This window comes from Primulina eburnea, chromosome 18 (genome assembly GCF_022965805.1).
Source record: "Primulina eburnea isolate SZY01 chromosome 18, ASM2296580v1, whole genome shotgun sequence".
Classification (NCBI taxonomy): domain Eukaryota; kingdom Viridiplantae; phylum Streptophyta; class Magnoliopsida; order Lamiales; family Gesneriaceae; genus Primulina; species Primulina eburnea.
In genome coordinates, this window is record NC_133118.1 from 28,080,171 (window position 1) to 28,093,493 (window position 13,323).

A 13,323-nucleotide genomic window follows, 5' to 3' on the forward strand; every position below is an offset into this window, starting at 1 on the left:
TTGGATAGAGTGATATCATGATACATTGGTAGACATCTTCTCTTGGACTCCTCCATAGAGAATCTCTTCGGTATGATATCGATATAATTAGATTGGTTAGCCCTAGCATCATCTTTGATTTATCTCTATAGATCTGTATTCCTAAAATATAACGTTTCACACATATCCTTCATGAAAATTTATTAATTAACCATACTTTAGTTGATTGTAACATTCCTACATCATTTCTTTAATAATATTTCATCAACATAAAGTACTAAAAATGTCATTGCATTCCCACTAACTTTCTTGTACACGCAAGGTTCCTCAGGATACTTAACAAATTCAAACTCTTTGATTGTGTTATTGAATATGAGATTTCAACTCCTTCATGCCCTTTTGAGACCATAAATTGATCTCTAAAGTTTGTATAGCCCATATTAACTTCCCGCAGATGTGAATCCTTAAGGCGGAGACATTTAAATATCTTCTTCAATATCACTATTAAAGAACATTGTTTTCATATCTATCTGTCGTAACTCATATTTCATAGTCATAATATGCTGCTATGTCTAAAAGTATCATAATTGAATCGAACATTTCAACTTCAGAAAATGTTTTGTCATAGTGAATTCCTTGTATTTGAATATATCGTTTTCCTACTAATCTAGCCTTGAAGGTTACTAAATTCTCATCTGCCTCAAAGCCTCGTTCTTTTCATCAATCCATTGATCAAGAACGTCGGATCTCAAGTCTGATTGCACCCATCAGATCATGGAAAGAATATCTAGTAGCATCGCTCATGATCCCCTAGGTATCATTGTTAGTGTATTCACGAACCAATAAGTTATAATTATCATATAGTACGGTGGTCCCTTCAACATATATATCATGATCGAATCTGGAACTATTGGTTTATCGAGAGTTTCAAATAAATTCGATAATGATGTGATTTATCCTTGAGTAATTATAGTGACATCGTATGTGCAACTAGAGAAACATTTTTCTCTAAAACATTTATTGCTCTAGACAGAGACTTCTTGTATTATTAACTTATCAGATCACATAAGATATCCACACTCATGTGCGAGCAATGAATGACCGAATACATTCATAAGCTCTTACATATTTAAGAGCTACACTCAATCTCGCTATCTGATAACCCTACTGGAGTCGGTAAACGAGTCAAAGTGCAATTCTAGTACGTAGAACCTCCATGTTATCCCGATCTAAGAATCAATAGTGTACAACCATAATCAGAGTCTTATCAACTCTATAAGTGATAACCACTTGGAAAGTTTGTGGGAGAGTTGTTCAATTACTTATCCAATGAGCACTCATCTATATGAATGAATATCTCCATGTCATTAGTGACATTTATCCTCATTTTAAGATCCTGAATCGACTAAGAATTAATTAAGAATATACAGTATACTTCCTAATGACTTTAATTATATATGTTAATAGGCAAACATCATGACACTTCACTTTATATTCAAAGACTTGATCTGTGTAGCTTGCAATAGACATACAAAATAAATGTCATAATTAAATAATTAAATATATATATATATATATATATATATATATATATATATATATATATATATATATATATATATATATATATATATAGACACCAGATATTATAATTTTTGGATTGATATATTTCAAATCCATTGATTTCAAATGTATTTTTATTGTTTAGATAAGTAAGACCATAAAATTCAATTTACATCTAACATATTTATGTAATATTTTATGTTAATATGAATAGATTTCAAGTTCGCCGAATAATGAAGTCATTTGAAATTCATTCTTATTTGTACTACTAATGTGTAAATAAATAAACTGTGAATGTAATATTTGATCTATTGTTTCATTGTAAATAATAAAACTAATCGAAACTCGTATTTTTCAAATTCATGTCCCAAATACACCTTAATTTTATATCATTAATTTCAAATAATCTGATTTTAATTAATTGATTTGAAATGCAGTCTGGTAGAAATTTTTTTTCTCACCCAACCTATCCTCGACATCATCTTAAAATAAACTTAGTGAGTGAAACAAACGTATTACATGCAGGTGTAAAAAAATATAATTTATTTAAACAAATATTTAAATATAAATTTGTGGGTGGAAACGATCATTTTCTAGCAACATTTTATATGCATACACATATGTTTATTTTTATATTTAAACTCGAAATTATTTTTTAAATGTTGTATTTGAATTTTTTAAAACATTTTATCTAAATATAAATAAATTGAAAACAATTGTTCACAAATAAAATAAAAAATAAATAGAAGTTAAACATATTTGATCTTTTATATTCAGCTTCATAATTTTTAATTAAATTTCATATCATATAAATTTGAAGTTTCTAAAAAAGGATTAAACGAATAGAAGTGACTCGAATATAAGTTTTTTTTTATTAAAAGTCGAATTCGCTTCATATTAGATATATTCGAGTTCGAGTAGTTATGCTCGAGCTCACTTCGAGTTAGAGCTCAAGTTCAAGTTTGAATCAAATTCGACAATATCAAATATGAATCAAATATTTTTTCGGGTCGATTATGATTAATTTGCACTAATAGTTCCAAATATATTTTTAATTGCTCGATATTTATTACAAAGGCCCGATCACAAAACCCGCCGTTGCCAAGTTCGGACCAGCCCATATTTTGAAACACTTGTTTGTTTCTTTCCCTCCCCCGAACCTACGTGTACGAACCGACGAAAAAGCTCTAAATCCCCCAATTCCGTTTACCATTCAAATTTCAAATTAACTCGATTTCTGTAACAGGTAGAAATCGACTAATTGCTATTGAAATCATTCATTATTTTTTCATTTTAATTGCACAATATTTTTGCACAAGTTTGATGCTTTAATGAAACCTTGAACCACAAATTGAAGTGAGTCATATTACATCTTATTGTATTAATCAAAGTCTTTTATTAAAATACATATCATTGAGATAGAAGGGAGACGTAGAAGCATTTGAAGTCTCTGAAGATCCAGAAAAATCGTGGTGTTCATTTTTCTTATTCACTATTTCAAATATTCAGTTTTTACAGTATCCTAGCCAAAATATTCAAATATATATCTCGGTTTATTTCTACACTGTTTTTAGTTAACTGATTGATATTGACATACAAGATTTTGAGATCAAATTCCTCAAAGAACCGACTCACATTCGAAAAAAGCTCAACAAGTCAAAGTGTTTATCCAACGCCCATTTTGTAAATACTTTACCTAAATTAACAGATCATAACACCAACTATTTATAACACATTGTCATGCTCTTTTTTCAATAAATTTTATGTAGACCCTCATTTTTTACTTTCCAAATAGCGTAATTGGGTACATTCAAAACTGGTGGTCGAAGTGCGGTGTTGAAAGTTGACACGTCCATAATACTTTTTCTTGTTCAAGCAAAAATAACCAGAATCCGACTTAGTAAACGTCAAGTGTCGCTTTGATACCAATTGAAAGAGTTGTTTGGCGTAAAAGTATTAAATAGATGAAGATTGTGTGAATCATATGTATATGTTGTGTGTAGTGTTGTAACACCTTAACACAACATACACCAGAATAATGTAATTTATCACAAAATAAAACTTTGATGAATATAATAAAACATAAATAATCAAGCATGTCTCGATACAAAAGATTAACTAGAAAAATTTGTCATTTTACAAAATCAATACTAATGAATAAAGAAAAACTAACTTCATTAACAGAGTGAGCAAAGTACACGGATACAATATTTTTGAAGCCGAAATTTTGTTTGATGAATAACACTCTAATCAACAATGTGATTAGGTCTTATGTCTACTTGACTTTGACACTGAAAAATAACACAACATTACGTCTTGGTTTGAGCACTTGATCTCTTCGAAGTAAATCACCAACTCTCGTGCTTGCTCTCATTACGACATCTATATTCATCCGTCGATCTCAACATTTATTTTTTATTATTAATAAGCTTCCTCTGACCTAGAGTTTATTATGTGAATAAAATCCTACAAAATATGAAAACAAAAATTTCATTAGAAAATAAACTGTTTTAAATAAATAAATCATATTTAAAAATTATCAAAAATCTCAAATATCTAAAAAAAAATAAAATTTTATAATTTAATATTTAATATATTATAAAAAAATAAAATATTACATTACTTTCGGCCTTCAAAACGTCAGCAGCAGTCTGAACTTCCACAATGACTTTGTTCAAGTTCTACACAGAAGGCCCTGAAAACTGAGTGATAAGCACGAATTCCATAGTATTTTAGGGACTTTATTTTGTCGTACTTATGCTTATCTGGCGTTTTTATTCCGAGTTTTGCGCTTAATTCGTTTTAGTATTGCTATTTGCAAGTTTGGCCAAAAGGTGATAAAAGCCAACGAAAGTGAAAGAAAGTCAAGCTTCACAACGCCATGTCAGAAACACCCGAAAAAATAGGAAATAGCACAAAGAGCGTATCTAGACCCCTACACGGACCCCGTGTAAGTGTCCGCGTCATAGAAACCCAAAGAAGAAAACTTCAGAGTATACACGGACCCCACTCCGGACCTGTACCCAGGGTACATGTCAATTATCTTCCGAGAATGAGAATTACAGTACCTACACGGACCCCACTCCGGACCCCGTGTCCATGGTTTCCCGGACAGAATTTTGCAGCGAAAGGACACGGACCCTAACCCTGAGGCATGCACGAGGTCCTTGCCCTTCATATCAACATCAGATTTGGCGAAGATTTCTTGGAGATTTTGGGAAGATATTAATTATGGCTCGAAAATAACATGTTTGGGGGGTGGGATAAAGGAGAAAACCTAAGATATTGAGAGGAATTTTGACACTTTAAACTTTTGAAGGTGACGGCTAGAGCTCGGAGAAAACGAGAGGGAGACGCACTTCACAAGCAAGATTCGCGCATCATTGCTAAGATTTTCTCCTCTTCTATTTTCGTATTTTTATTCATGAATTCGAATATTATATTTTCTTCTACTTTTGAATTTATGGAGTAGTTTTTCTTGTGATCGGGACCACGTAGAGACAAACTATTGATCTTGTTCATTTACTGGATTAATTGATTTATGAATTTATTTTATGTTACTGATTAATGTTTAATTTGCATAAATTGTGTGTATTTAATTTGGCCAATTATTTGTATGTTTGTTGTTTGATCTTGACTCGAGAGAGAGAATAGGTTGAATTTAGCTTAAAAAACATTTATCAACACATGGTTAAACCGACTAAAAATAGTATTCGGTTTCAATATGCAATTTTAGGCGATAGCTGTTATTCCATCATTGATTAGTGTGTTTTTGTTTAATTAAATTCAATTAGAAATAATTAGATTGCTAAATGAAAATAGGATTATAAAGTCTAGAAATAGATTTATAGTTGAATTAGGGAATTACATTGTGACGTTGAATAATCTGTAGTTGAATAATTCCAATACGTGGCAATAATCAAAGTTTGGTACCGTTGTGTGTTCCCGGTCATTTTATTAAAATTGAAAATCTCCAAGTTCCAACATGTTCTGCAAATTTGATCTTAGTTATTAATTTAGCATAACATAGTTTAATTCAATTAGTTTAAATTATCTCCAAATAACTTGTTATTGTTTGCCTATATTAAATTGAATAATTTAAATCTTAATACTTAAATATTAGTCTCTGTGAGATCGATACTTGGACGCATTGTCCATTTACTATAACTTGACCTAGTCCGCTTACTAGGATTATTCCCAACCGATTTAACCGGTCACCGAGACAGCTGTTGAACAAATGTCTCCAGATTTCGTGCCTTTCTTTTTTCAAACATTCCATCAGAAATCATACTCACCGGTCTCCTACGATGGTTCCTTTATCCAAAGATTCATTATCAAAGAATTCTGTATCATCAAGACCAACATCAAGGTCCTCTTCCTCGTCGCTCCGAAGTTTTATACTGTCATTCTTGGGTTGGTTGGTCTTATTCTTTTTCTTCTTTTCATACGGTAACCATGTTCTCCATTTTTGCAGTCAATTCTCTGGAGTCTGGATTCAATAGATTTCAAAGCAATCTTTCTAGCTCAAACACACCAGTCCCTTTGAGCATTTTCTCGCAAAGTGCTAATAGACTTGGGCTGACTTTTCCTCTTCTTAGGTGTCAAATATGTTGGATTATCGTTTTTCTCGTGTCCAAATCGTAGCGGAAGTTTTAAATTTTATTTTGACATTCAAAACTTTTTTTGGACACTCGTATGGTTTAAATAAAAACAACATACATAGGATGTTAAAGAATATACCTTTAGTGAACAATTCACTCGACTTCAACTACTCCAATATTAGCGGACGTAGCTCTTGTTGAAAATCCCTACGAACTTTCTTCAAATCTCCTTCTTTAATCTTCGAATCAGGTCCACGACCGGATTACTGATTTTTCTTCTAACTTGCAGTAGAAAATTAGAAGATATTTTACGTTGAGATCAAAAGCTGGAGACGGCACAAAAACCCCTAAAATTCTAGGAGTGGAGGCCGAAAGGTTTGGAGGCTTTTGGAGAGGGAATTTTCGAGTTCTACAAGAGATTGGTTGTTAGGGTTAATAATCTCATTCCTTGAAACAAAAACACTTGACCTTCTTTCCTTAATTGAAGATTTAACATCAATTAATTAAACATTATTGAGCTTGATTAATTAATTAGACTAGTCCAACGTCTAGTTTAATTTATTAATCAAAGTCTATTAAAAACTTTAATTATTTAATATATTGAACTTGTGCTCCTACAAGCCCATCAAATATACCTCTCACTATATATTTTATTTAATATTTAATAAAATCAACTTTTGAGTTTAATAAATTAAATTATCATATTTTATAAATTCAACTTCTTGAATTTATTCTCTCTAAATTTTAAATATCATAAATACAGTTTCTTGAATTTACTATCTCATAAATTCAACTCCTTGAATTTATTTTTTCAAATTTTATTTATCATAAATTCAACTCCTTGAATTTTACAATATTATAATTTTATATAAATTCAACTCCTTGAATTTATTTTCTCTCAACGGAAACAAATGATCAAGTTATTGTGTGACCCTCAATGGTTCAAGGATACAGCTAGCCGTGGGTTCACAACTTTGTGATTCAGGACATTTTTCTTTATTCGGGCTTACCTTAATTTGCCCACATTTCATACACCAACATTTGATCATGAGAATGTCAGAAACCATTTTCTGATTAAACCCATCGAATCATGGTAAGAGCTTCTAGTAGCATCGCCTCATGATTCCCTAGATATCACGGTCCCCTCATTTCATATATCCCGATCGAATCGGCAACCATTGGTTCATCGAAGGTTGCATATTAATTCGATAGCCATGTGATACAAACAAGAAATATTCATAATGTCATTACATGCACAACTAGAAAACTCTTTCCCTAATGTACATCTTACACTCTGGCCAGAGATTTTATGCACTATTATTATGTTAGATCACATAAGATATCCACACTCGTAAGTGAGCGGTGAATTCTCGACTATAATGCACTGGCTCCTACACATGTCACAATTGCACCCAACATCACCACCCGTTGACCTTCGCGGAGTCTGTAAACGAGTCAAAGTGCAATCCTAGTATGTAGAGCATCAACGTTGTCTCGGGTCGTAAGGACTAATCATGTACAATCACAACCAGAGACTTTTCTTCTCGATGAATTATAACCACTTGGAAAGTCCGAGGGAGGGTTGTTCGGTACAATCATCGTAAGATTACTCATCTGCATGATTGGACATCTCTATGCCTTTATCATGAAACACGGTATACAACATCATAGATGCTAGTATCAATCTCAAGCGACTTTTATCCTTGTTTTAGGCGGCTAAATTGACTAGGAACGAATTTAGAATATACAATGTTTACAAATGAGTTTCAAAATCAAATTACGATTTATTTGTATTAAAGTATAATCAAAAACTTTATTTATGCTGATTGCATGACTATACAGATAAAGTAAAAAGAAACCATAAAAAGTTAAGATTGTTTATTACAGTTGAGTCAATAAATTCTCTAGCCAACTGTTGACTTACAGGACATCTACTCTAACAAAATATGCACATGGGTCTACTTCCCCGAGAACCTCCGCCTCCCAGTCCGCAGCACTCGAAGAACTGAAACCCTTTCCCATTTCCATAACATTACCGCCATCATCATCATTATGATCAGTGATATCCAAAGCATGAATGGCTACAGAAGTGCCATTTATGGGATTGTTTTTCACAGGATTTTCACAGCAACACTTTTGGAAAAGGGAACCCATATGAATTCCAGAAGGAAGTGCAGTTCTAAAGGCGATTGTATTTCCATATGGAAAATGAAAAGGGTGGCATGCCTCAACAGAGAGGATGCTTCCATGGATTCTGAGCTTTAAATTCAGAAGAATATGGAAGCAATAAGCTTCGACCTCACCATTAACCACCAGGCCAAAATTACTTTCTCCCCACCGCGGCCACCGGTGCACCACCCCGCCGTCTCCTAGCCAAATTACCTCTGGAGTAGGCGACGTATTCAAGCCAAACCTCAAGTCCCTCGATTTACTAATCTCTCAACTCTCCATGATCCACTCTCAGACATAGAAAACTGTAAAACTATGTCACAAATTATCATAAAAAATATGATAATGATTTAACAAGTAAATTGAATACATGTAAGTAACTCAATCTTGTCAACGACGTGCTATTTTTTCAATTTTATTTTTTTTCGATGTGACGTCAACTTGATATCTATGTGACTCCGACATGACGTTGATGTGTGAAGTATCACATCAATATTTCTGCTGAAAATGAGTAATGATATAAATAAAAGAAGAGTTGATTTTTGAAGGAGGATGAGACACTTTTCATTAATATTTCATCCTAAAACACCCAACAACACAAAACTACGGATTCAAGGAAGTATGGACATGAATTTGAGACGTTGGAGCGAACGACTATGTATAGTTGAATAACAATACGAAGGAAATTCATATGGTACAGATAATCAATTTTACTCTGTGATTTTTATTGTCTGTTTTGATTTATGGTGGTATTTTCAATATATCTATTTGTTTAATTATTTCATCATAAAATTATTGGTTGTCTCTAGATATTGAGTAACTTAATTGAATTCCATGTTTTGAATATTATTATTATTATTATTATTATTATTATTATTATTATTATTATTATTATTTCTGTTTTATTTTTCTTTCAATTTATTGAATAAAAATTAAATATTAATTTTTTTTGAAATCTAACACTAAGGAGATGGGATTTCAAATAGGATCATAGAAAGACACAACCTATAATTTTTGTAGAGTTCGGGATGTCTACAATTTCTTTTGAGATCGTTGAAAGAGAACCATAAAACTTGATTAAATTATTTTGATGTTTGATCTCTAATAAGATGTCGATATTGACATTATATAAATAAAATTTACTCGTCGGGAGAGACAATAAATAACACTTAAAGTTCTTGACCTATAAATTGGAATATGTGATATCATCAATTAATATGATTTATATTAATGAAAATATTGAGTGAATTCTTATATCTAGAACCGGCCTCAAATAGTGTACCGTGTACGCAGAGTCATCCTTGAAATTCCATATTATTTGATTTATTTTAGTTAGTGCGAATAGTAAATTTTCAATCCTCGTCGGAACGACACTCTACTCATCATATATTAAAATTTGACATTGTACGCTTGAGAACGAAAATTACGCAACACACATTTCAACCCTTTTAAAAGAATCTAGCTTGATTAGCATACGAATTCTCAACATATCTAGAGATTAATTTAATTTTTTTAAGTCATAAATATAAGATTTTGATTATCTCCTACTTTTTATAGAAAAAGGTCTACATGCCGCATCTATAGTTGGCGGATTTCTAGACTTCAACTTCTTGTTCGGAAATGAAGGGTTATAGTGAGTTTAAACTGCGCAGCTATGAAGCGTCGCGAAACGTCACGTCGACCGTCTCTTCACACTCTCTTAAAGGTTTCAAAAAATGTGCTGCAATTAAGCTTTTAGGTTGTTCGCGTGAACATATTGTGACGTCTATGAGATGCCTAACAAGTGAACGACATATTAAAATTATATAAACATATATATTAATAAACGATAGTAGTTAGGTTGATTTATCTTTAGGAGTGAGTCTCATGTGAGACCGTCTCACGGATTATAATCTGTGGGACGAGTCAATCCTACTCATATTCACAATAAAAAGTAATACTCTTAGCATAAAAAGTAATACTTTTTTATGGGTGACCCAAATAAGAGATCCGTCTCACAAATACGACCCGTGAAACCGTCTCACACAAGTTTTTGCCTATCTTTAGTCAAATATATTAGCTAATATATATTTCAAGTAATAGGATTGCCATCATTTCAAAACCATTATATAGTTTAATAGACTCTATTTCAAGAATTAATTTCCATCAAAATTCACTGTTGACTTTGAATCTTGGATCATGTTTAAGTTACGTACTGTATATAAATAAATTCACAGCCTCGCAATTCATGATAAGAAAATCTGAATTCACCATGAAGAATTTGAGCTCCAGCTTCCTCATTTTCTTGATCTTCATGCACACTACTAATCATATGATCACTGCAGAAGCTACGCAAAATTTACCTGCTCCGGCGGTGCTGGACTTGGACGGAGACAAGCTCAAGGAAGGTACCCAATACTACATTCTGCCGGTCATTCGCGGCAGAGGCGGTGGCGTCACTTTATCCAGCCGGACAAACAGAACCTGCCCACTGTATGTCTCCCAGGCACCGTCCGAAGTGGATAACGGGCTCCCGTTAACCTTCAGGCCTGTGGATTTCAATAAAGGAGGCGTGATCCGTGAATCTACGGATTTAAACATACAGTTTTCTGCTGTATCCATCTGCATTCAGTCGACTGTGTGGAAGCTGGATCAATACGACGAATTGACGAGACAATACTTCATCACGACGGGTGGAGTACTAGGGTCCCCGGGGCCTGCGACGATCAGCAATTGGTTCAAGATTGGAAGGAATCAGAGTGATTACAAGCTTGTTTTCTGCCCTACGGTGTGCAGTTTCTGTAGAGTGATATGCAGAGATGTCGGGATTTTCGTCGAAGATGGCAATCGGCTTTTGGCTTTGAGCGATGTTCCTTTCAGAGTAATGTTCAAGAAGGCATGAATGAAGCAAAAAGGTATATTGGTTTCAGGACTTGAAGTGGATGCAGTATTTTTCATACCAATAAACATAGGAAAATGTTGTACTTGCAAAGATTATTCAATTTGAGTTATAAAATATATTTAAAATAACAAAATTATCCGTGAATTATTTGTATTTAATTACCTATTTTAGTTAGGGGTGAGATCGGGTAGGGACCCATCCCGTAACTATCATACTCAATCCTCGTCCCGATAAAAATTTAGAATATTTTTTTTCTCCGATCCCGTACCCGACAAGTGTAGGGACCCGAATCCCGAACATTCGGGATCCCGTCGGGTAGGGATGTGATATCTCGATTTTTTTTTTTTTTTGAAATCTCTCGAGACCTATAATTCAGTTGTCAAATACTCAAATATAAGAACACAACAAAATAGCAAGTACACTTGTGTTGATCAAGACAACATATTTATTTCATCAATCAAGAGCTGAAATGAATAGGCAAGGGATAATGACCTCAAAGTCATTACTGAATGGTTGCTTGAAAAATTACCTTAGATACACTTAAGGGTGTGTTTGGTTGGGTGGATTAAATAAGGATAGATTAATAGTCCAATATTTATCGTTAAAATATTAAGTTGTTTTAATAATCATTTTGACCCGGTTTAAGATCTAATTTTATGGATAACTATTTGATTAATAAAATTGGATCTTAAACCGGGTCAAAATGATTATTAAAACATCTTAAAATTTTAACGATAAATATTGGACTATTAATCTATCCTTATTTAATTCACCCAACCAAACACACCCTATTGTTTGTTGCTCCATAGTTTCATGAATGGTTGTCATGTCATGTTCCCTTGTACGTACTGCCAAATGTTCCGTCGTAACTTAATTGTTAATGATACTTATAAAAGGACTCATAATTAGTTATAAGATAATACCAATAATATTCATGATTTATTTGTTTTTAAATTATTGTCTAAAAATTAGACATATTATTTAACATAAATATATCACTAAATTTTATTTTACGAATACTTAGTTGTTAATTGGGGTTCTGTTCATTATAATTATATTAATAATTAAAAATAATATAAAATTTAATAATATTTTTTCGGGTCGGGACGAGAATTCCGTCGGGAGGAGATTATATACCCTACCCTTCTCCCAAAATAAATCTGGACGAGAAAAATCCCGAACCTGCGGGTCGGGAAATTTGCGGGAAGGAAATGGGATGGGAATCGAGTAGGGTCGAGAATTTCGGGTTTTTTTCCAGCCCTAATTTTAGTTGCTTTATGTTGATTAAAATAATAAAAACTTAAATAATAGTTCTAGAAGATTTTTTTTTTGCCACAAAAAGGGGTTTAATCCAAGGCAAAAACTTGTGTGAGACGATCTCACCGGTCGTATTTTATGAGACATATCTCTTCTTTGGGTCGTCCATGAAAAATTATTATTTTTTTATGCTAAGAGTATTACTTTTTATTGTAAATATTGATAGGGTTGACCCGTCTCACATATAAAGATTTATGACACCGTCTCACAAGAGACCTACTCTTAATCCAAGGTACTAATTAATTTAGTCTTTGGTTTTATTGAAACATTTTAACACAAATATTGTGAAAAATTACAAAATTGATCCTCTCTAAGTTGGTCTGGTTTTGATTCCGGTCTTTTAGTTAATCAAATTTCAATCTTAATACAATAACTATTTTTTTTTCAATTTTAATTTTTTTCCGTTAAATTGCTGACACAACATCAGATATTGTTGACGTCATATTGGATATAATTGGCTTGTCTGACAATATGTCAAACCTCATGAAAATTAATTGAAATATTGAAAGAAAAAGAAACTCATCCCATTAATTTTTCGGTACGCATGACAATAATTATATTTATTGTAATTCACTTACTTTCGAGAGTGATCCTTTGTAGGATTTATTCCAAAAAATTTGGAGTATTTGAAATAGGAAAATCTAACCAAGGTTATATATATATATAAAAAACAGGGAAACTTATGAGAGTCCTAAGGTAAACATATGATTCAAAATAATAGGTTCCTAGTAATAGTTCTGGATTCCTCTAAACTCTATGGAGATCTTAGGGAAATTCAATAGACAATACATAATTATGGTAATATACTGTAAT

At 32.4% G+C, this 13,323-nt stretch overlaps 1 protein-coding gene across 1 annotated transcript; it reads left to right on the forward strand.

The window, feature by feature from the left end:
- Positions 1-10,528: 10,528 nt before the first annotated feature.
- On the forward strand, positions 10,529-11,308 carry LOC140819652 (kunitz trypsin inhibitor 5-like). The gene has a single exon (XM_073179828.1). The coding sequence runs from the start codon at positions 10,540-10,542 to the stop codon at positions 11,191-11,193; it is 654 nt and encodes a 217-aa protein (XP_073035929.1). The 5' UTR covers positions 10,529-10,539; the 3' UTR covers positions 11,194-11,308.
- Positions 11,309-13,323: the final 2,015 nt, after the last annotated feature.